We start from the raw sequence: 21,928 nt of genomic DNA, 5'->3' as shown, positions 1-21,928 counted from the left end.
TAGAAACCATTGAGAGAGCACTGAGCCTTCAGGTGACCTGAGCTGTCATGTTACAGGCAGAAGCGAGGTGCATAAAGCCAAATGTACAGAAGAAAGGTGACCATATTTCCCAAATCTAGTTCCAGGTATCTTCTTGGTAGACTTTAGGATAGCTGAAGCCATCAGAATACTCTCTCAGCTAGCATTTCCTAGTGATCTGTTACTCTGAGAGTCAAGGATCTAGGCTTGCAAATAGCTGTAGGCTCTTTAGAAAGGTGCTACAGATACTAGTGAAAGGTTAAACTTCACATATCAATGTGGTGACCTTTCCAGCCCTGACATTTATCAACTTTTCCCAAACGCTCACTCACATCTGTGTGAGTAGCCAAAGACAATCATTTCCTCCTTCAAATTGGAAAAATCCACTGTTTCTACACTGTCTACAGGATAAAATTCAAACTTCTTCCTCAAAGGCTATTTTTATAAACTGGACCTCATGCCTACTTAACTGCTCATTTATAATATTTCTCATCAGTTTACTGTGTGTTGCCATGTGCTTGCTGAGTTCCTTTTTGTCAAGCCCTGTGTTGATGCTGGAATTCCAAATATGGTAAAGAGATAAGGAGGATCTTGAGAAACTTACATTTTGGTTGTAGAGAAATAAGTATATCTATCTATCTATCTATCCATATAGATATCTATCTATCTATCTATCTATCTATCTATCTATCTATCTATCTATCAATCACTCAGATCTACTTTAAAAAGGTTACTTAAACTGGGAGGCACAGTTAGAAGTAGGTGTTTTTTCCATAGGAAAGAGACAGTAGTAGTAGTACATTAAAGGAGCTTTCATGAAGATGGTGGCACAGATAAAATAGAGAGGGATGAGGGGGAGTTACTTGGTATTTGAAGAAAGCAAGAGGTGTGAGTGAATGCACAGATATAGAGGACTAAAATTACATATGCAATCTTTGATACTAGACTGTAAAGTGAGAGGTAGAAAGCAATGGGAATCAAAATTAGAAAGATTATAGTAGGAGAGAGAGGGGAGTTTGTGCATCATGTTGAAGAGCTTGGAACATATCCTACAGAGATGTAAAATCATTGGTTAAGTGTTGAGTCGTTGGTTTAGGACATACTACTCTAAAACGCATCACCTGGCCATTTTGAGGAAACAGCAGAAGCAGAAAGATCACTGTGAGCTTCCTCATGCTCTTCTCCCATAAAAAAGTCATTAAACTCTCATTTGACAGGTACTATCTTGAATAACTAAAAAAAATTCTTATCTCTAAAGATACATCACTGCAGAACAAAAAGAGGACTTGCTCCTTCTACCCTAGTTTATTGCCATTATCAAGATGATGGATTTTCCCTAACTATGCTTTTCTATGATTATACCCTTATCCATCTGGCACAGAAACTACTTTTTACCAGACTTGCTGGGCTACTTTTCCTGACAATAGCTCCATGTTGTATTAAACTGATATTAAATGGACTTGTATGTGCCTTTTCTTAAATTGTCTTTTGTTATGAAAGACTAAGGCAGGAATCTTAGAAAGGAAAGAAGATATATTTTCCCTTACATGAACAATGAAATAAAGGGGGCAGTTCTATATAGGAAAGTGAAAAATGAATGTAGGGGCATGTAGCAGAAACCTGAGTGGGTAGTGGAAAATAAATTATTGTACTAATCAAATGTCAAGAGTTGTACAAATGCAGAGGAAGGTGAAGAAGTTAAGAATACAGAAGGGGCAATTTCATCAAGATGCATTGTATTTACAAACTCACATGTTGAATTGAAACCCCTTTGTACAACTACTTAAGGGTAATAAAATTTTAATAATAATAATAATAAATACTTAAGCAGTTTTAATCATCATGCATGGTCAAACTGGACATGTGTGGCAGACAACAGGAGTCCAAGATGATTCATTTCATTCTGGTTGTAGCAACTTAAAGAATGATAGTGCCACAATGGGAAAAAGAAACATGAGGTTAATAAAGGGGCATGACACTGAAATGATGAGCCTTGGATATGCTGTGAATTAAACAGGTGGAGATGTTCAGAAAGTAGATTCATGAGTCTGAACCTCAGGAAAAGAAAGTGTGCTGTGTTAGACTTCTGTGAGTCAACAATATCCAAATTATCAGAGTAGGTATTGTCCCTTGGAGATAGTGTAGGAGAAGCAGTGAGCCTATCTAGCATTATCTATTGTAGAGAATGTGGACCAGGGAACAATAAAAACCATCCAGAAGTGGTGTTTATGTGGGTCAGAGAGCCCTGTGTTGTGACATGACTGACAGAAAAGGGGACTTCATAAGAATGTCAGCATCAAGGCCATTAAATGGAAGAGAAATAATTGTAAGGTAAGGACGGACAAGCAATCATCAGGTTTAACAATGTTGTGGGCCCTAGTATCTCCTCCAAGAGTATTTTCAATAAGCACAGGGACAAATTGCTTTGATAAGTCAAATATAAGAAAATTTCATAAAGAGAATATTTATTTTGTACTCAAGAAGTTGACTAGAAAGAGGATTAAAATGGAAGTAACAGTGGGAGGATTTTTCTTCTCTGTACAGAAAGAACATCTTTGAGATGAAAAAACAAACAGTATATAACAGTGATCACATGTGGGCAGAGTCATAACCTATTAGCCTTTCCTTGGCTATTACTTTTAGAATAATAAAAAAAAAACTACCTTCTTACTTTTTCAAAACTAAGCTCCAACATGTACTTCAACATGGAAACTTCCAAAATTCTCCAAGAATAGTTATGCTCTCTTGAGTATATTCTACACATATAATATTAGTTCTTCTCTCCTACAAGAATACAGGCTCTTGGAAATGTATAGCAGGATTTCTATTCTCATTTACATTTCAGGTACAAACTATGGCTGTAATTTACTAAATTGATGAATTCACACTTGATCATCTCAAAGTCATCTTAAACTTATCTGGTCTAAAATAAAACGCTTAGACATTGTGAGTCAATGTATGTCTTCTCTCTTCAAGTTGTAAATATGACAGCCTTCCATATCTTCTGCATCCACTTTATCTCTATGTCTCATTCATTCTACACTAAAGCAAGACCTTAGATCTAAAGCACTGTGCAGAGATAGCAAGAACTCTTGTCTGTTGTAATGACAATTGTCCAGCATAATTCTCTGCTTCTGCCTTCCACCTGTCCCCAAATTTTTCTTACACCAATAAGAACCCAATTAAAAATATACTTTTAATTGTATTTCTCATGACTGCCAAAATCCATGCAATTATTCCTTATTGTACTCAGCAATGAAACACAAATCATGAACATGTTGTAGCTTAGGGATGATTTAGCCCCTGTTAGCCTTCTGATTTCTTTTGACACTACTCTCCCATCTGCTTTTCCACATGCACACCTACACATGAACTGTCAGGGCCAACAAGTCCATTCTCCCTATCATTTGCTAGCTGTGTCTATTTATTATATTTGAGCTAACTTTTCACTTCTGTTTTCACTAACTCCTGTTTTTTGCATGTCTGGCTGTATACACACATTGAACGTATATGTATATATATACATATAAGTATATATAATATTTAGTATTGTATATGTGTTATGTGTGCATCTTATGTAAAATATAGAATATACAGATATATATGTTTACATACATATCTATGGCTTTATCTCTATATATGTTTTTAGATGTATAGATTTATGTTTGTATAATTTTATATGTGTAACTTATACATCTACAAATTTTGTTATCTTTGGGAAATCAACATCCTCCCCTCAGATACCAAAAGATGAATGTATTTATTTATAAGGTGTTTAGCTACACAAGGTCAAGAACATGTAATATTTAAAATTCAGCAGTAATCCAGGTTGAAATAGAAAAACAAAACATAAAGAAAATGTTATCAGCAGTATTTACTACTCACCTCTCCCCAAATTAATCATCATTGTTTTTTCTTGCTGGCATTTTAATGTTGTGTATGTGTATATATTTACACATTTTAGCTCACCTATTCATTTCATAAAAAAATTTGATGCCCATGTATTTAGCACTGAGTCAAACTCTGAAGATATTAGGATGAATAAGACCATCAAAAAGCTTGTTGACTAATAGTAAAAATAGACCTCAGATTCTATCACAAGGTATTTTGATGCTGTACTTAATGACAATTTCTTAAGTAATAGAAAGTCTCCTGTATAAGTACCAATTCCTAAAAAAATTCTTAATGCAAGCAAGTCACAACTCTTTTCTTTTCTTTGAACAAGGCTTTTGAAGTAAGATAAGACAGCCACCACAGATAATCTCTCATCTTCTGAGGGTGGCATCTCACTGATGACCTGATAGTCATCTACCCTCTAAGAATTCTGTGCTAATATTCATCTTCATTCTGGAATTGCTAGCTGGGCTGACGTATCACGGGATCGGCTCTCTGCCCAGAGAATTCCTTCTAGCCTCACCTATTCCCCCTCATTCTCTTCTATCCATAAATACATGTTCTCTTACCATATTGCAATGTTTTTACTTTTTGTATTCTCAAGTAAGCTGTAAGCTGTTTTAAGATGAATACAGTATCTTAATTTATGTATGTTTATTTCATTAGTAGGCAAATGAGGAGTATGTTGTGATTGCACTGCAGGCAAGTTGGAATGAAGGTTAAAAGAAGTCATATTTTGCTTTTGTATTGTAAAAAGTTAGAACCGGCTATGTAGTATAGAGCCCACAACACAATGGAAAAAGATGAGTGTGGGCTGGAAAGGTAGCTCAGTAGTAGAGTGCTTGCCTTGCATGCATGAGGCCTTGTGTTGGATTCCTCAGCAGCACATAAACAGAAAAAGCCAGGAGTGATGCTGTAGCTCAAATGGTAGAGTACTAGCCTTGAGCTGAAGAGCTGAGGGATAGCGAGCGCCCAGGCCCAGAATTCAGGCCCCAATGACCCACAAAAAAAAAAAAAAAGACAAGTGTGCCATGTATCCAATATTACTTAAAAATTTATTAGTTGCCACCACGGCTCATGCCTGTAATTCTAGCTACTCAGGAGGCTGAAATGTGAGATTGTCATCTGAAGCCAGCTTGGGCAGGAAGTCTATGGGACATTTTTTCGGTCATGGGGCCTGAACTCTGGGCCTGGACGCTGTCCCTCAGCTCTTCAGCTCAAGGCTAGTGCTCTATCACTTGAGCCACAGCGCTACTTCCAGCTTTTTCTGCTTATGTGGTGCTGAGGAATTGAACCCAGGGCCTCATGCATGCAAGGCAAGTGTCCTACCACTGAGCCACCTTCCTAGTCCCTCTATGGGACTTTTATCTCTAATTGCCCATCAAAAGAGCTGGAAGTGGAGCTATGGCTCAAGTGGTAGAGCAATAGCTTTGAGGATAAAAGCTCAGAGGTAACACCCAGGCCTTGAGTTCAAGCCCCAGAAAAGATACACACACACACACACACACACACACACACACACACACACACACACACATTTATTAGTTGGAGATTTTGTTTCACTTAAGGAAGATCATTAAGAAAAGGAAAGAGTTTTAGTTTCTGCTGCCTTGCTGCTCTGGGATGTGTGTGGATATGTGTACATAGTGGGCAAAGTGTATATTTTTGCCTTTCCCTAGCTGGCACTTTCCCATCTACACTTCTGATCACATACTTCACTAAAGTCCTATTTAGGAACTTCTGGGCAGTTCATTCTAGGCTGAGAATGGCAAGTAGACAACCTAGAAGTTCTAATATAATTAGGATGGGAGTATAGGTAGCTCTTCCCCTAAGACCTGAAAATGAGCTCAGTCTTTCAAAAGACTTGGGTGCTCAATGAAAGTGTTTGTCCCATAGTGAGGATAAACCAAGATGAGAAATACTTGGATATGCCATTATCCAATATCTGTTCTTTCCAGTTCACTTTGGAGGAGTGTGCTAATCACATGACACTTGTACCTGTCAGATCATCCGTGGGCCAGGACCCCAGCTGGCAAGCTTTGCAGGTGTACTCATCAAAGACGTACTCGTTCTCCTTACAAGGAGTGCACGTCCAACAACAGCTGACTTCTCCCTTCCGGATCACCTAATGCAAATATTAAGGAGGTTAATCAACTTTTGCATATTTTTTGATTAATTATTTTTAGACAAAGACATCAAATCACTTATCCACATTTTGTGTGCTGCTTTGTAAAGCAGAAAGGGCTTTTCACTCAAATTTCTTTTTTTTTTTTTAATTGTGAAAATACTGTACAGAGGGGTTACAATTACATGGGCAAGATAATGAGTACATTTCTTATCAAGCATTGTAGCCTCCTCCTTTGTTTCCCCTTCCCATCCCTTTCCATCCTCCTCCCACCCACCCCCCAATCCTCTCCACCCCCCCACCCCCTACCTCCTGCACCTGTAAAGTTCGTTTTCGACATAACGACTTGTACATCTCATTGTTGCAAAGGGTCCACCTGTATCCCTATTTAAACGATTTGTTTTTTCCCTTCCCCTCCACAAATTATACCAACATCAAATACAGTGAAAGGAGGGTTATACTGTGGGGGAGGGACATACAAAGCAACAAAGAAATAATCTTATAAATTTGTTAGAAACAATCGCATGAAAGAAAAAAAACATTTGAATACATATTTTAGGGCTCATTTCCCTAACATCAACTTATCTGACCTTTTCTGCTTGACTCAGACATATACTGCATATATTGCAAATAAGGGAACCCATGGGACCTATGTTTCTTTGGGCCTGGCTTACTTCACTTAATATAATTTTTTTCCAACCCTTTCCATTTCCTAACAAATGGGGCAATGTCATTCTTTCTGATGGAGGCATAGAATTCCATTGTGAATATTTACCACATTTTCTTGATCCATTCATCTACTGAGGGGCATCTGGGTTGGTTCCATATCTTAGCTATAGTAAATAATGCTGCAATAAACATAGTTGTGCTGGTAGCTTTAGTGTGGTCTTGTTTGTGAACATTTGGGTAAATGCCCAAAATGCGATTGCTGGGTCATAGGGGAGCTCTATGTGGAGTCTTTTGAGGAGCCTCCATACTGCTTTCCAAAGTGGTTGAACAAGTTTACACTCCCACCAACAATACAGTAGGGTTCCCTTCTGTCCACATCCCCTCCAGCATCTGTTGTTATTGGAGTTCTTGATTTTAGCCATACTAACTGGAGTGAGGTGGTATCTCAATGTTGTTGTGATTTGCATTTCTTTTATGGCTAGGGAGGTTGAGCATCTCTTCATGTGTCTATCAGCCATCCTTCTTTCCTCTTCAGAGAAGTTTCTCTTTAAGTCTTTAGCCCACTTATTTATTGGGCAGTTGTTTCTTTGAAGATTTGTTGTTGGGGGATTTAATTTTTTGAGTTCCAGGTATATTTTAGGTATGAGACCCTTGTCCATTTTATGGCTAGTTTAATTCAAATTTCAAATGCTATTAGGCAAAATAAATACCAATATCCTTAATTTATAATTAAAGACACCGAAGATGAATGTAAACATAAGTGGTGATAAGTCCAAAATGATGAAGTTGGTGGGTGGCAAGATCAAGAACTAAATTGAACTGAGATGTGATGGCTCATACCTATAATCCTAGCTACTCTGGAGGCTGAGATCTGAGGATCAATATTCGAAGCCAGCCCAGGCAGAAAAGTTCATGAAACTCTTAGCTTGAATTAACCAGTAACATGTCAAAGACATCTGTAGCTCAAGTGTCAGAGTGTTTGCCTTAGATGAAAAAGCTCAGGAACAGTGCCAAAGCTCTGTGTGTGTGTGTGTGTGTGTGTGTGTGTGTTGGTTCATACACACACACACACATAGACCTAAATCATGTGAAACTTTATGGATAATTAGTTATGGATGTCTGTATTTTAGTAAGTACCTGTGTTTTTCCTCACATGTATATTTACATATTTTATATATAATATGTCTTTTCTTTCCCCAAATTAGACACTTTTGCGCTCTAGATTTACCTTAGTTTCTTTCCACTAGTGAATAATTTTATCTCTTTATGTTTAAAAAAGTCTATCCTTATTGATAAGAATTTTGTATTTGAAAAACAGAGCCAAAGGAAAAAGGGTGTGTGGGGATAATGTCTTTACTGCTTCAATAATTCAGCCCATTTTTTTTCTCTCCAATAGCTTTGCTTTGCTTGAAAAGAAGAGAGGCCAAGGTGCTTGAGATGACTGCACATGGCTTCATCTTCTTATTTTTTTTAGGCAGTAGAAAATAACCAAACAAACGCATCATTTGGAAGAGTTCTAGATGTTACTTTCTAGAAATGAATGTATACTTTTCCCCTCCATGAAGTGAAAACAGAATTCATTCAACAATCTTATAAATAAACATTATGATGATCTCATATTCCTCATCTTACATACTGTCTTCACTAATGAACTTTGATAAAGCACATGGTCTATGACCAGATATAATTGTAATTGGCACTGCTTGTATTTTCTTTTGGTCAAAATCCTTTCTTGACTCTCTGAATGATACCATGTGATGCTTCATTACTGAAAGTTACAATTTTAAATCATATTGAAGAAAATGTTGTTAAATGTACACTTAATAGAGTGAAAATTAGATCTTAAGAAAATAGAATTTTGGAATTAAAAATGTCTGAATGTGTTATTGCTAAATAACTAGTATTAATACTGTGAGAATAGGCAGTCATTTTCTCCATTAGTTAAGCTATTATTAGTAGAATGGGGGTAGAAAATAAATCGTCCAAAACAAAAAAAATCCAGTATTTTTAAGCTATTGGCTCAATTCTATTGATGTAAAAAATTAAAAACAAGGAACACCCATGTGGCAATTTACATTGCATAATCTGAAACATTTAACAAGCATTTAACAGGTATAAAATTCTCAGGTCATCATCTAGCAAGAATTAGGAAACTTTTCCTGAAAAGGTCCAAATAGTATACATTTAGGATTTGGATTATACAATTACGATCATCTATTAAATTGCTAGTATATAGCATGAAAAGTAGACCCAGATAATATGGTTTTTCAACTGAGCTATTTTGCGAAAACAGGCAGTGGGTCAGATTTAGACTCTGAGTCATAGTTTTAACTCTTGTTGCATCATGAAATGAGACACACAGAGATTTTCAACTATTTCATAATCTTTGATCCTTTTAGGAAGTATGAACAAACTTATTTTTATATTCTTTGGCTTTGTCTTTCTTTCCCCTACTCTTATGCTTTCCAGATTTTCAGAACAACCCTCTGAGGACTTTGCTACCAATACTAAAATAAGTCAACTTCTTTCTAGCATCTCAAATATGTTCTAGAATGACTAAAGATGATTCTGATTGAAATCAAGGCTCCAGGTAAATCTATTGCTTGAAAGTGTAACTATTGCTTGAAATTGTAACACAATAACTAACATCTTCCTCCTTTAAAATAATTTCAGCCAGGCACTGGTGTCTCATACCTGTAATCCTAGCTACTCAGGAGGCTGAGATTTGAGGATCCAGTTTTGAAGACAGCCTGACCAAAAAAGTCTACGGGATTCTTATCTCCAATAAACTGCTCAGAAAAAAACTGGAATTGGTGCTGGAGCGCTAGCCTTGAGCAAAAGAAGCTCAGTGACTGCATCTAGGTCCAGAGTTCAAGCTCCCAGGACTGGCAAAAATAAATAAATAATTAAAACAACACTATTTTCATCCTTTTCTTCTTTTTTAAAAATTGTATGGAAGCATGAATAAACTAGAATTGGCCTAAAACTAGATTTTTCTGTGTCCTCAAATTACTATCACTTACTTGCTTTTCACTTCACAATTCTTTTCTTTTTCTTTACACTGACCCAAAATATACAGTCTACATTTGAGCTTATTCAAATACATTGTCTGGGTTTTGGAAAATGTTGAATAATAAATATCCACCATTATAGTAGCAGAGCTTCACTGACCTAAAAAAACCTCTATTCCTCCTGTTTATTCTTCCTTCTTTCTAGCCCTAATGTTTTACTATCACCACTATTCTTACAGAATGTTCTATAGTTGGAATCATAAGTTATATAGCCTTTCCAGATTGGCTTCTTTTGGTTAATAATTTATGTTTAAGATTTCTCCATGACTGCTCACTAATGGCTCATTTTTTATTTTTAAAATTTGTATACATTTTACTTTATTATTTTAAGTAGTCATACAAATGGTTTCAGTTTCAGTTGAACAAATTAGTAGTTTATAAGTACAGTACTTACAGTGTGTGTGTGTGTGTGTGTGTGTGTGTGTGTGTGTGTGTGTGTGCTGGTACTGGCGCTTGAACTGTGTTTTTTTTTGCTCAAAGCTAGTACTCTTCCTCTTGACTAAAAATCCATTTCTATTTTTTTGGTTGTTAGAGATAAGAATCTTTATCGACTCTTTTTCTCAAGCTAGTTTCCTTGATCCTCACGTCTGCTTCCTGAGTAACTGGGATTAGAATTATAAGCCAAAAGTACCCTATTAAGTACAATATATCTTGATTAATGTCACCTCTTTTATCAGTATCCCTGATCTTTCCCAACTCTACTCAAGTCCTGAAGTTATGTCATTATATACTTCTTGATTGATTGTATTATGTATTCTGTTCCATATATGTAGATATAAATATCTACATATATATGTATAATATGTATTATATAAATAATATACATAATTTGTGTGTATATATATGTCTATATGTATTTGTTCATCTTCTAGATCAGTCATTACTTAGCTTACTATCTCAGAACCAACCTGTTACAAACTAACTCATCAGCCTTTCTCTGAAGTGATTCATTCTTAGTTGGGTGAAGCTGATCAAGATGCACTAAACTCATAAATTGTCATGCTGTGTTGATATCCTTTTGTACTAAAGATGATAAAAAGTAAATAAAAACTATAAGCAAAAGCAAGATCCTCATGTTTTCTTGGTGATCATTTAGAGACTAAAATTGGAAATTGCAGTAGATTGCCTTGGTTGTCTTTCGCTTCTCCAAGCCAATGTCTAATAAATGTCTTGCAATGATGTGTTTGATAGTTATTTGTGAAATTAATTAGAATTGATGTGCTTTCTGCCTTTAAATTATTCATTCCCCGGAAGCAATGTCTCTAAAGGCACTAAGAAGTAGAAAGGGTGAGTAGGCCCAAACAGGATTCTTCAACTGACACAATCAGTTCAGGTAAAATAATAAGATTACTGGGGACTATGTGCTGGACTTTCTAAAGAAATTTGTAAGGATGAGTTAAAAACATTTTCTGATATTACAACTTTGCAATACAAACAGTAAACTGGATATCAAATTTAAAAACAACCACTGTTAACATTGTTAAATCTACCACACAAAACTAAAGGAATTATGGCCTCTATTTTACCTTTATCTGGCCTTTCTCACATGGTTCACTGCATACAGATCTGATGATGTGATTCTTTTTGGACCATACTTCATCATCATCCATTTTTAATTCTCCATTGTCCCAACTTCCAACATTGATGTAATCAAAATAATCTTTTCCCATTTCCTTGAAATTCATTATTTCATACCTTAGAAACAAGAATATAATAATTATTTAACAAGAAATATTAATACTGATCTATGAAAAGGTAACACTTGTAATTAGCTAAAATATGTCAGATAAGTCTACTGTAATTTAAGTAATACTAGAATTTTCTGTGACAGCATATGCACTTAGACACTATCCGTTTCATTGTCTCTCCAAAGACCTAATTACCTTCCTTCTTTTCCTTTCCTTTCCTGTTCTTCCTTCCTTTCTTTCTTTCCTTTCTTTCTCTTACTTTCTTTCTTTGCCTTCTCTTTCTTGCTCCGTTTATGTCACTCTCTCTTTCTTTCCTTTTTTTTCATTTTATATTCAAGCTTACACTTGAAATATAAAGTAATCCCATGTGAGAAGATACCTTGACCTTTGTAAGATGAAAGACATTTTTGAAATAACTTCAAGAAGTTTAAACAAGGACTGCTGTCCTGTTTCTAAAAGAAGATAAGAAGGTTTTTATCTCCACTTAAATAGCATGATAAAAATTTCCTTTACTAACTGAGATAATTGGTAAATCTTTAATCTTATTATTAACATTAAAGAATGTGAGAGAAATTGTATAAAATTTGATTTAACCTTTTTAGTTAACCATTTATAAATGGCTAAATTCACTGTATAAAGACAAATTTAGAAGTGAAGGTTAAAAATAAATCTGAGGAGTCTTTAAAGCTCCTAATGCAGTGTAAAATGCTGGAAGGGAAGTTTATAGCTTTTTTTTTATTGTGAAAATACTGTACAGAGGGGTTACTATTACATGGTCAAGACAATGAGTACATTTCTTATCAAGCATTGTAGCATCCTCCTTTGTTTCCCCTTCCCATCCCATCTCCCTGTCCCCCCACCCAACCCTCCTCCCCCCCACCTACCAAAGTTGTAAAGTTCGTTTTCAACATAACGACTTGTACATCTCATTGAAGGGAAAAAACAAATAGTTTATAGCTTTTATAGGATATTATTCTTACTTTGATATGGGGACAAAAATATAAAGGGGGAACCCAAGTGCTAATTTACAAGCCTTTTCTTGTATGTGAGAACATTTCCAGAAATCTGAGGATACTGAGTAAGCAGTATCACAACAGCACCAGTGACTTACAGGTATGTAATGGGTAGGTATAGGGTATTTAAAAAGCTGTGCTTACTAGAAACCACTGGCTCCATTCTTGGGCCTATGAGTTAACTGATGACAGACTAAAAGCTAAGCATTCTAATATCCATTTTTTATCTGTGTTCTTTGCTTTGAGCTATTCTCTTCAGATATCACTTTGCAGCCACCCTGCAATCCAAGAAAGACCAGACATGAACAACAACCATCTACCTATCAGGCACCAGTGGTTGATAAATCTTTATTTAATTAATTAATTTATTTGTGATGGTCCCAAGGCTTGAACTCAAGGCTTGGGCACTGTCCCTGAGCTTTTTTATGCTTAAGGCTAGTGCCTGCCACTTGAGGCACAGCTCCACTTCTGGCCTTTGGTAGTTTATTGGAGATGAGTCTCACAGACTTTTCTGTCTGGCTTTGAACTGCCATCCTAAGATCTCAGCCTTCTTATTAGCTACAATTACAAGCATGAGCCACCAGCTGGTTGATAACTTTTAATGTAATAAGGCCCCAGCCTGCCAAGCTGTTTTGACACAGCTATCAGACCACCTATGATCACAGATCCCAATTATGACTGCGGCAGCTTAATAATTGTGTGTACTATCTCCTATTTTATTCAAACCTAAAGAAAATGTCTGCATGTGAAAGAGGATTAGAAATGCTTTCTCTTTATCTGCTGCTAACCCATTTCTTTATTTGGCATGTTGAGGTAAGTAGCTGGACCTAACTTTGGAAATGCATGAGTTTGGCTTAAAATCTGCTGTCACAGATATGAAATATCTTGCATAATTTTCTGTGCTTTTGGCTCAGGGCTTTCTTTTCTCTTTCTTTCAGTCATTTGTGTGTGTGTGTGTGTGTGTGTGTGTGTGTGTATGCACCAGAACTGAAGCTTGAGCTGAGGGCCTGTGCACTATCTTACGATTTTTGGTTAAAGCTTAGTGCTCCACCACTTGAGTCACAGCTCCACTTCTAGCTTTTGGTAATTAATAGAAGAGTCTTGTGGACATTCTTGCCCAGGCTGGCTTTGAACTGTGATCTTCAGATCTCATCTAAGATTACAGTCATGGGCCACCAGCACCTCAGGGCTTTCAGTAGCTGCATATAGGTTAAGGAATACCATCTCTGACTATCCATGTTCTACAGGTTGAGCTCTCTGAAAATGAATTTGGGTTCCAGTGATCTGATTGCAGTCCTGTAACCCATGCTTGGAACAGAAAGACAAAAGAACAGAGTTGGCATCAGTCTATTAAAACCACATTGTAAAATGGTGTCATTGTGTTTTATTCCCAGTTCCATTTTATAGGACAATGTCTTTCTTATAATGCTAATTCATCTTAGAATTTTGTTGCTTGTTCTGTAGCTAAGGATAATCCTGCAATGTTTTGTTTGCAGTTGGTGACAATTTTGGGTCAGTGTCTCAATTCCAATTCTCAATCAAAATTCATAAGAGACATAATTTCTAGACTGTCCCAGTTATCCCCTGGTGAGTGAGCGTGCCATGACTGAAATATTAGAACACAGAGCACTAAAACAAGAAGAACTTATGGATTATGTCACTGCCTACTTCCAATATGTAGGCCTGTAAGCCTTAGAAGACGAGCTTGTTGATTTGCCATTGACAAGAAATCTCAATGTCAGAAAGCTTCTTTCCTAGCAACTGATAATTTGAAGAGATAAGAGGGTTTCATTCTTCACACACAAAAATGAGCTCTCAGTTCCATTTCTACCAGTGTTTAACCTTGACAATGTCTAGTTGGAGCGTTTTCTTTTATAGATAATGGAGTTGAAGCTAAGTGAGGCTGATTGTTATAATCATGTTGCAGAGAACTGAAGTGGCAGAAACCAAGCTTTCCACAATCCACTTGGATTTCAAGTCTTTTGATCTCTCTTCTCCATTAGATTACCACAGTTCCACTTGAAACAGCTAATAGACCATTTTTTTTGTGGTGTTACCCCAGATCTCCTTGCAACAGCTACATGATCCTCCCAAATTTTAAGCTGTTTATTTCCATAACGTGGGCCCTTGGTTTTATGCATAAGAAATGGCAAAAGTAAAATAATTCAGTTTTTGAAAACAGTCATGAAAACTGTGTAGAAGGGTAAGTATCATGTTTGACAGAGAGATGATTTTAAGAAAAGTTGAATCTTAAATTTGGATTTGCCCATCAGTTGTAATAAGAGAAACAATGAATCTGTACTTCTGAATTGAACTTATTTTCTCATAATTATTGATTATCTATAGAACAAACCAAAGTGATATTATCAGTAAGATCTGTGGTTATGAACTAGTAACATTTTGTTAAAACTTTCAGTAGTAGGAAGGAGAAGAAGATGAAGAAGGTAAAGAAGACAAAGAAGATGAGGAAAGACAAAGAAGAGGAAAAATAAGAGGAAGAAGAAAGAGGAAGAAGAGAAGGAAGAGGACAAGGAGGACAATGATGACATAATGATTCTCTACAGCTGAGACCCAAAGATAGCCCAGGCAGTACAGTTCATATAGTAGAGACTGTTATCTCCAATTAACTACCAAAAACCTAGAAGTGGAGGTGTGGCACAAATCATGAGTGCTAGCTTTCTGTGGAATTAAGAGCAAGAGATCAAGGCTCTGAGTTCAAGCTTCATTATTGGCACTAACCAATAATAACATCAACAAATCCCAAAACCGAAATGTTTCAAAACTAGCCTTATTTCAGGAAAGAATTAAAATATTTAATGAAGCCAGGCACTGGTGACTCACACCTGTAATTCTAGCTATTCAGGAAGCTGAGATCTGAGGATTGTGTTTCGAAGTTAGACTGGGCAGAAGTCCATGAGACACATCTCCAATTAGCCACCAGAAAACTGGGGTGCTCTGGCTCAAAGTAGTAAAGTATGAGACTTGAGCAAAAGAGATCAAAGAAAGTGTCCAGGCCCCAAATTCAATCCCCATGACTGACAATGAATAAATAAATTAATTAATATTTGTGTGTGTATGTACACACATATATTTGTTGACTTCACATTAATGCATCACATAAATATGGAAAACTGCAGTTTTTACAAAAGAGTATATTCTTTTTTTTAGGAGGGGATGGATTTTATAGAGATCCCAGTTATAACACATCAGTGTTAGAAGCAACTATTAGAGCAGACTCTAATCGAATTAGAATTCTAGTTACAGGACAATGAATATATCTCCGACCTGGGTTCTTTCTCTCTTTCTTCTCTCCCCTTCAATGCTTTTTCCTCTTACTGTGCTGCTTTCCTCTGACACTTCCTCCTCCTACTTTGGGTCCTTGTGTAGGACCTGTTTTCTTACATCTCCCCTCTTTCCATTTGCTGTGATTGAATGCTGACACTTCCTTATGTGGCTATAATTTAGAACTTAAATATCCTAAGTTTTAAAATAAATTTTATATAAATTTTCAAAAACAAAATTGAACAAAACTCAAATAATATACCAATAAGAACAACTTCTGTTAAAAGAAATGCAAATCAAAACAACAATGAGATTCCACCTCACCCCAGATAGAATGGCTATAATCAAGAAATCTAATAAAACAGATGATGGAGACGATGTGATCAAAAGGGAACACTACTGCACTGTTGGTGGGAATGTAAACTTGTTCAACCGCTCTGGAAAGCAGTATGGAGGTTCCTCAAAAGACTCCACATAGAGCTCCCCTAAAGACCCAGCAATCCTACTTTTGGGTATTTACCCAAGTGACCACAAACAAGACCATATTAAAGCTACCAGCACAACTATGTTTATTGCAGCATTAGTTACCATAGATAAGATATGGAACCAACCCAGGTGTCCCATATTAGATGAATGATCAAGAAAATATGATATATATATATATATATCTGCATATATATGAATTCTATGCTTCCATCAGAAAGAATGACACCATCTCAATTGTTAGGAAATGGAAAGACTTGGAAAAAATCATACTAAATGAAGTAAGCCAGACCCAGAGAAGTACAGGTTCCCTTATTTGCAGTGAGTAGTATACATCTAGGATAATCTCAATGAGCAGTCAATTGTTATTATAGTTGCTTTGTTATATGGAATTGGAATGAAGTTTCTAGTTTCTATTGCCCTGCCCAACATTTATTACATATTTATAAGAATTTCACAATTTGGGGGCTGGGAAGGTGGCTCAGTGGTAGAGCGCTTGCCTTGCATGCTTGAGGCCCTGGGTTCGATTCCTCAGCACCACATAAGAAAAAAAAGCTGAAGTGGAGCTGTGGCTCAAGTGGCAGAGCGTTAGCCTTGAGCTGAAGAGCTGAGGAACAGCGCCCAAGCCCAGAGTTCAGGCCCCAAGACCGGACCAAAAAAAAAAAAAAAAAGAATTTCACAATTTGAAGATTTCTTTTTTTTATTTTAATTTTTTGTGAACACACTGTACAGAGGGGTTACAATTACATGGGCAGGTTAATGTATACATTTCTTATCAAGCATTGCAGCCTCCTCCTTAATTTGAAGATTTCTTAAGCATCAGAATTATTGCCTGACAGAATAATCTCCAGAACTCTCTCCACCAATAATTATTCCATTCCCCTGACAGCATTTTGCCTTAACCCCTGGAGAAACACTGCCTCATTAAGAAGTGTTTTCATTTCTGATCAACAGACTTCAGAGAAGTTGAACATTTCTTCATGGCTTGTTGTTGGTTTTAATGTACTATGTGATTTTTGGTTTCTTTTGTATGTTCTTCCCTCTATGGTATATCCTATGTTGTTACTGTATTTGATTTTGGTGTCCTAGTATTTTATATATGTTTATTGGAATTAGGAAAGGGAAGGGGAACAACAGAATGGTGAGACAAAGGACAAGGAGGGAACCAATGCAATAGTGATATACACAAGACAATATGTAGGAAATGATCTGTACAACTTGGGGGGGGGTAGGAAGGTGAGAAAGTAGGAGAAAATTGGGGGAAGGGGTAACAAATTTGACAAGAAATGTATTCATTACCTTACTTATGTAATTAAAACCTCTCTGTACAGCATCTTGACAATAAAAAACAAAGAAAAGAAAAAAAGAAAGTAATTGGAAAGCAAAAAGAAAGATCACAGAGTTACTGATAGTGGAATCTTTTTTCTGCTATATAGATTAAACTATTTTACGTGCAATAAAAGAAAAAAATGAGTTAAAACAAACCAGGATAGTTTGCACTGGATGATGCTGTTTGAGAGTTGCATAATGTTCTTGCAGGGTTACTAATTGTCAGGTAACCTTGGACCTGTCTTTCTGCTTTTCTGAGACTCAGGATTTCTCTCCTGGAAAATCAGTATGTCAACACAGATCATCATTTTCTCTTTGTCCCTTCTATAAGGAGAACCATGCATTAAGAATTACCTGCAAACAAATTGTTTAAATAGGGATACAGATGGACCCATTGCAACAACAAGATGTACAAGTTGTTATGTTGAAAAACGAATTTTACAACATTGGCTGGGGGGGGGGGAGAAGGGGGGATGGGAGCGGGGCGGGGGGGGGGGGGGGGGGGAGATGGGAAGGGATAGGAAGGGGAAACAAAGGAGGAGGCCACAATGCTTGATAAGAAATGTACTCATTATCTTGCCCATGTAATTGTAATTCCTCTGTACGGTATTTTCACAATAAAAAAAAGAATTATCTGAAACAAGCTCAATATCTACACGTTCTTTCACACACACACACACACACACACACACACACACACATATAGTAAAAATGTTGTACAGAGGGGTTACAGTTCCATGAATAGAGTAATAAGTACATTTTGTAGTGAGCATTGTTACCTCCTTTGTTTTCTCCCCACCATCACTTCCCTCCCCAACTTCCTAGCTCTTCCTGCCCCTCCCCCACTGACATTGTAAAGTTCATTTTCAACATAGTGTCCTGTACATCTTGTCATCACAATGGGTCAGCCTGCATCCCCATTTAAGCATTCCACAATATTCCCTCCCTTCCCCAAATTACAAAAATGTATATACAAGGTATAGAACACTGGCATCAAATCCAGTGAAACAGGGGTTATACTGTGCGGGAAGAACATACAAAAGAAGCAAAAGAATCACATAGTTCATTCTTAAGTACATTAAAAGTACTAGCAAGAAAGAAAAAAACCGTTGTGTCCCTGTCTTGGGGTACATTTTGCTTAACATTATCTGATGTGGTCATACGTACATAGTCTTTGACCTTCTCTGCTTGTCCTAGATATGTAGTAGTCATTGCAAACAAGGGAAACCATGGGGCCTATGTTTCTTTGGACTTGGCTTACTTCACTTAATAAAATTTTTTTTTGGGGGGGGGGAATACTGTACAAAGGGGTTACAATTACATGGGCAAGATAATGAGTACACTTCTTATCAAGCATTGTTGCCTCCTCCTTTGTTTCTCCTTCCCATCCTTCCCATCCTCCCCACCCTTCTTATTCAATCTCCCCCCACCAAAGTTGTAAAGTTCGTTTTTCAATATAACGACTTGTACATCTCATGTTGCAATGGGTCCACCTGTATCTCTATTTAAACGAATTGTTTTTTCCTTTCCCCTCCAAAAATTATACCGACATCAAATACAGTGAAAGCTGGAGTTATACCATGGTGGAGGGACATACAAAGCAACAAAGAAATCATCTTATAAATATATTAGAAACAATCACATGAAAGAAAAAAACATTTGAATAGTTATCTTGGGGTTAATTTCCCTAACATCAACTTATCTGACCTTTTCTGCTTGACTCAGACATATACTAGTTATTGTAAATAAGGGAACCCATGGGACCTATGTTTCTTTGGGCCTGGCTTACTTCACTTAATATAATTTTTTCCAAGTCTTTCCATTTCCTAACAAATGAGGCAATGTCATTTTTTCTGATGGAGGCATAGATTCCATTGTGTATGTGTGTCACATTTTCTTGATCCATGAATCTACTGAGGGGCATCGGGATAGGTTTCATATCTTAGCTATGGTGAATAATTCTGCGATAAACATGATTGTGCTGGTAGCTTTGGTATGACCTTGTTTGTGATCGTTTGGGTAAATGCCCAAAAGTGGGATTCTGGGTCATAACGGAGCTCTATGTGGAATCTTTTGAGGAACCTCCATTCTGCTTTCCAGAGTGGTTGAACAAATTTACACTCCCATCAACAATGCAGTAGGGTTCCCTTTGGCCACATCCCCTCCAGCATCTGTTGTTACTAGATTTCTTGATTATAGCCATTTTAACTGGGTGAGGTGGAATCTCATTATTGTCTTGATTGGAATTTCTTTTACAGCTAGAGAAAGTGAGCATTTCTTCATGTGTCTGCTGGCCATTCTTATTTCCTCTTCAAAGGAGTCTCTCTTTAAGTCTTTAGCCCATTTATTAATCAGGCAGTTGTTTTTTTTGAGGATTTGTTGTTGGGGAATTTAGTTTTTTGAGTTCTAAGTATATTTTAGATATGAGACTCTTGTCCATTGTATGGCTTTTAAAGATCTTTTCCCACTCTGTACGCTTTCTGTTGATCTTGCTAGCTATGTCGTTTGCCATGCAGAAGCTCTGCAGTTTCATGCAATCCCATTTGTCCAACCTTTCTTTGATTCGTTGTGCTTCTGAGTCTCTATTAAAAAAATTTCAGCCTGTGCCTAGGAGCCCTAGAGTTTCTCCTATTTCTTCCTGTAATACCTACACTTTCTACTATTCTGGCTTCATATTGTCTATTTGCTCCATACATTTACTCATTCTTTCCTCATCTCTATTCTTCTTCAGCTTAATCTCTTTCTAATCCTTTATTCTTCTTTCAGCTTAATCTCTTTCTAATCCTTTTTAAAGACAGCTTTGGAACTATTCCTTTTTGTGATAAACTTTTGATGGGCACAAGGGATTTCAATATGCATCTTATTCTACTTAATGTTGATTCACTTAATAGAAAATATAAGAATCTTACCCTTATATAATTTTAATACAATGATTTTAATAATAAAATATTTTATAGCACATTTTCAAATACTGTGCATGCACAATATGTACTATATATGCTATAATATAAGGGTTTTGTTGTTAGAGGGAACATCCAGCCCCAGGACCTGAAATCATTTGTATGTGACAAGGGCAGACACATATGTTTTTGACTGGATTCTACACCACAATTTGGTGCATGCTGAAAATGATGTCATGAATATCCAAGTAGTCCTTAGAGGAAAAATGTCTTCTACTTTGCTAGTTGATTGTCTTCATTATAACATTTGTCCTCCCCATTTCTTCCATGGCATTATGTTCAATCCTTAGCAATTGCAAGGCTTCTGAAAGTTTTTTTTTTTTTTTTTTTGGTCGGTTGTGGGGCTTGAACTCTGGGCTTGGGCACTGTCTCTGTGCTCTTCAGCTCAAGGCAAGTGCTCTACCACTTGAGCCACAGCGCCACTTCCGGTTTTCTAGTGGTTTATTGGAGATAAGAGTCTCATGGACTTTCCTGCCCCGGCTGGCTTTGAACTGCGATCCTCAGATCTCAGCCTCCTGTGTAGCTAGGCTTACAGGCGTGAGCCACGGGCGCCCGGCTCTGAAAGTTATTTTCTTAAAGGAGCCTCTAAGCCAGAAGTCAGCAAACTTTGCCAGTTTAAGGAAGATGGTAACTACTCTAAGCTGTAAGATGGTGTTGAGTAACTCAGTCCTACTGCTACAGTGAAAAAGCATCCATGGTACCTAACTTAATGACTGTGCTCCATGATCTAGGTCACTTGTAGTAAATAGTAGGAGTTCTCATTTCTTCTTTGTAATTCTGAAATCCTCAGAACGCTGAATATCATGTTTTTTTTTATAACTTTGCAGGAAAGGATAGACCTATCTAAAATTATGAAGTGATAACACCTGATCTGAATTATTATTAGGGCATTTATAGACTATTTATAATACCTACTATGAATATTCATATGTTTTGGTGCAGAAATATTAATATATTGATTAAGGATTACCATTTTATTGCATTGGTGGAATTATATTACTAGTTACAAGCTTCTAAATTAAAAAGTTCTGGATTCTGTAGCACTGACAGCACCAACAATTTTTATTAAAGAATTATGGCTGGACAGTATACACTAACAATACATGAGGTTTAAAAATAATGATTTGAATATATTAGAGAAATTTTCAAAAACGTGTGCCAATATGGCAAGCTATCTCTCTCAACTTCCTCTTAAGATTCTGGAAGTTTAGGGGAGTTTCTTATTATGCAGGCATCTCTGTTTTCTTTCCCAACTGGGAATCTTCTTGATTCAATGGAGCAGTAACCTTTACTCCACAAAAATATCAATATCAGCCCAGGATATTTCTTAAGAAATGTCTTTGTGATTTTGATTAATTGGCTGGCTACTGTGTAAGTGAGGAGATAAAGCCCGAAA

The 21,928-nt window shown here is 36.6% G+C and overlaps 1 protein-coding gene across 3 annotated transcripts in view; it reads right to left on the bottom strand.

Annotated features, from left to right (window-relative positions):
- The window catches only part of Grm5 (glutamate metabotropic receptor 5), a 506,808-nt gene that overhangs the window by 84,510 nt on the left and 400,370 nt on the right, over positions 1-21,928 (bottom strand). For all 3 annotated transcript variants that reach the window (XM_042688901.1, XM_042688912.1, XM_042688921.1), the window contains exons 5-6: positions 11,304-11,472; positions 5,911-6,037 (exon numbers count right to left, since the gene is read on the bottom strand). In XM_042688901.1, the coding sequence (XP_042544835.1) occupies positions 5,911-6,037; positions 11,304-11,472 (296 nt within the window). The remainder of the gene's footprint in view (positions 1-5,910; positions 6,038-11,303; positions 11,473-21,928) is intronic.

The sequence above is a fragment of the Dipodomys spectabilis genome, unplaced genomic scaffold (assembly GCF_019054845.1).
Source record: "Dipodomys spectabilis isolate Male_0828 unplaced genomic scaffold, ASM1905484v1 ptg000003l, whole genome shotgun sequence".
Lineage (NCBI taxonomy): Eukaryota > Metazoa > Chordata > Mammalia > Rodentia > Heteromyidae > Dipodomys > Dipodomys spectabilis.
The sequence above is the reverse complement of the archived record's forward strand: the minus strand, read 5'-3'. Positions and strand labels throughout refer to the sequence as shown.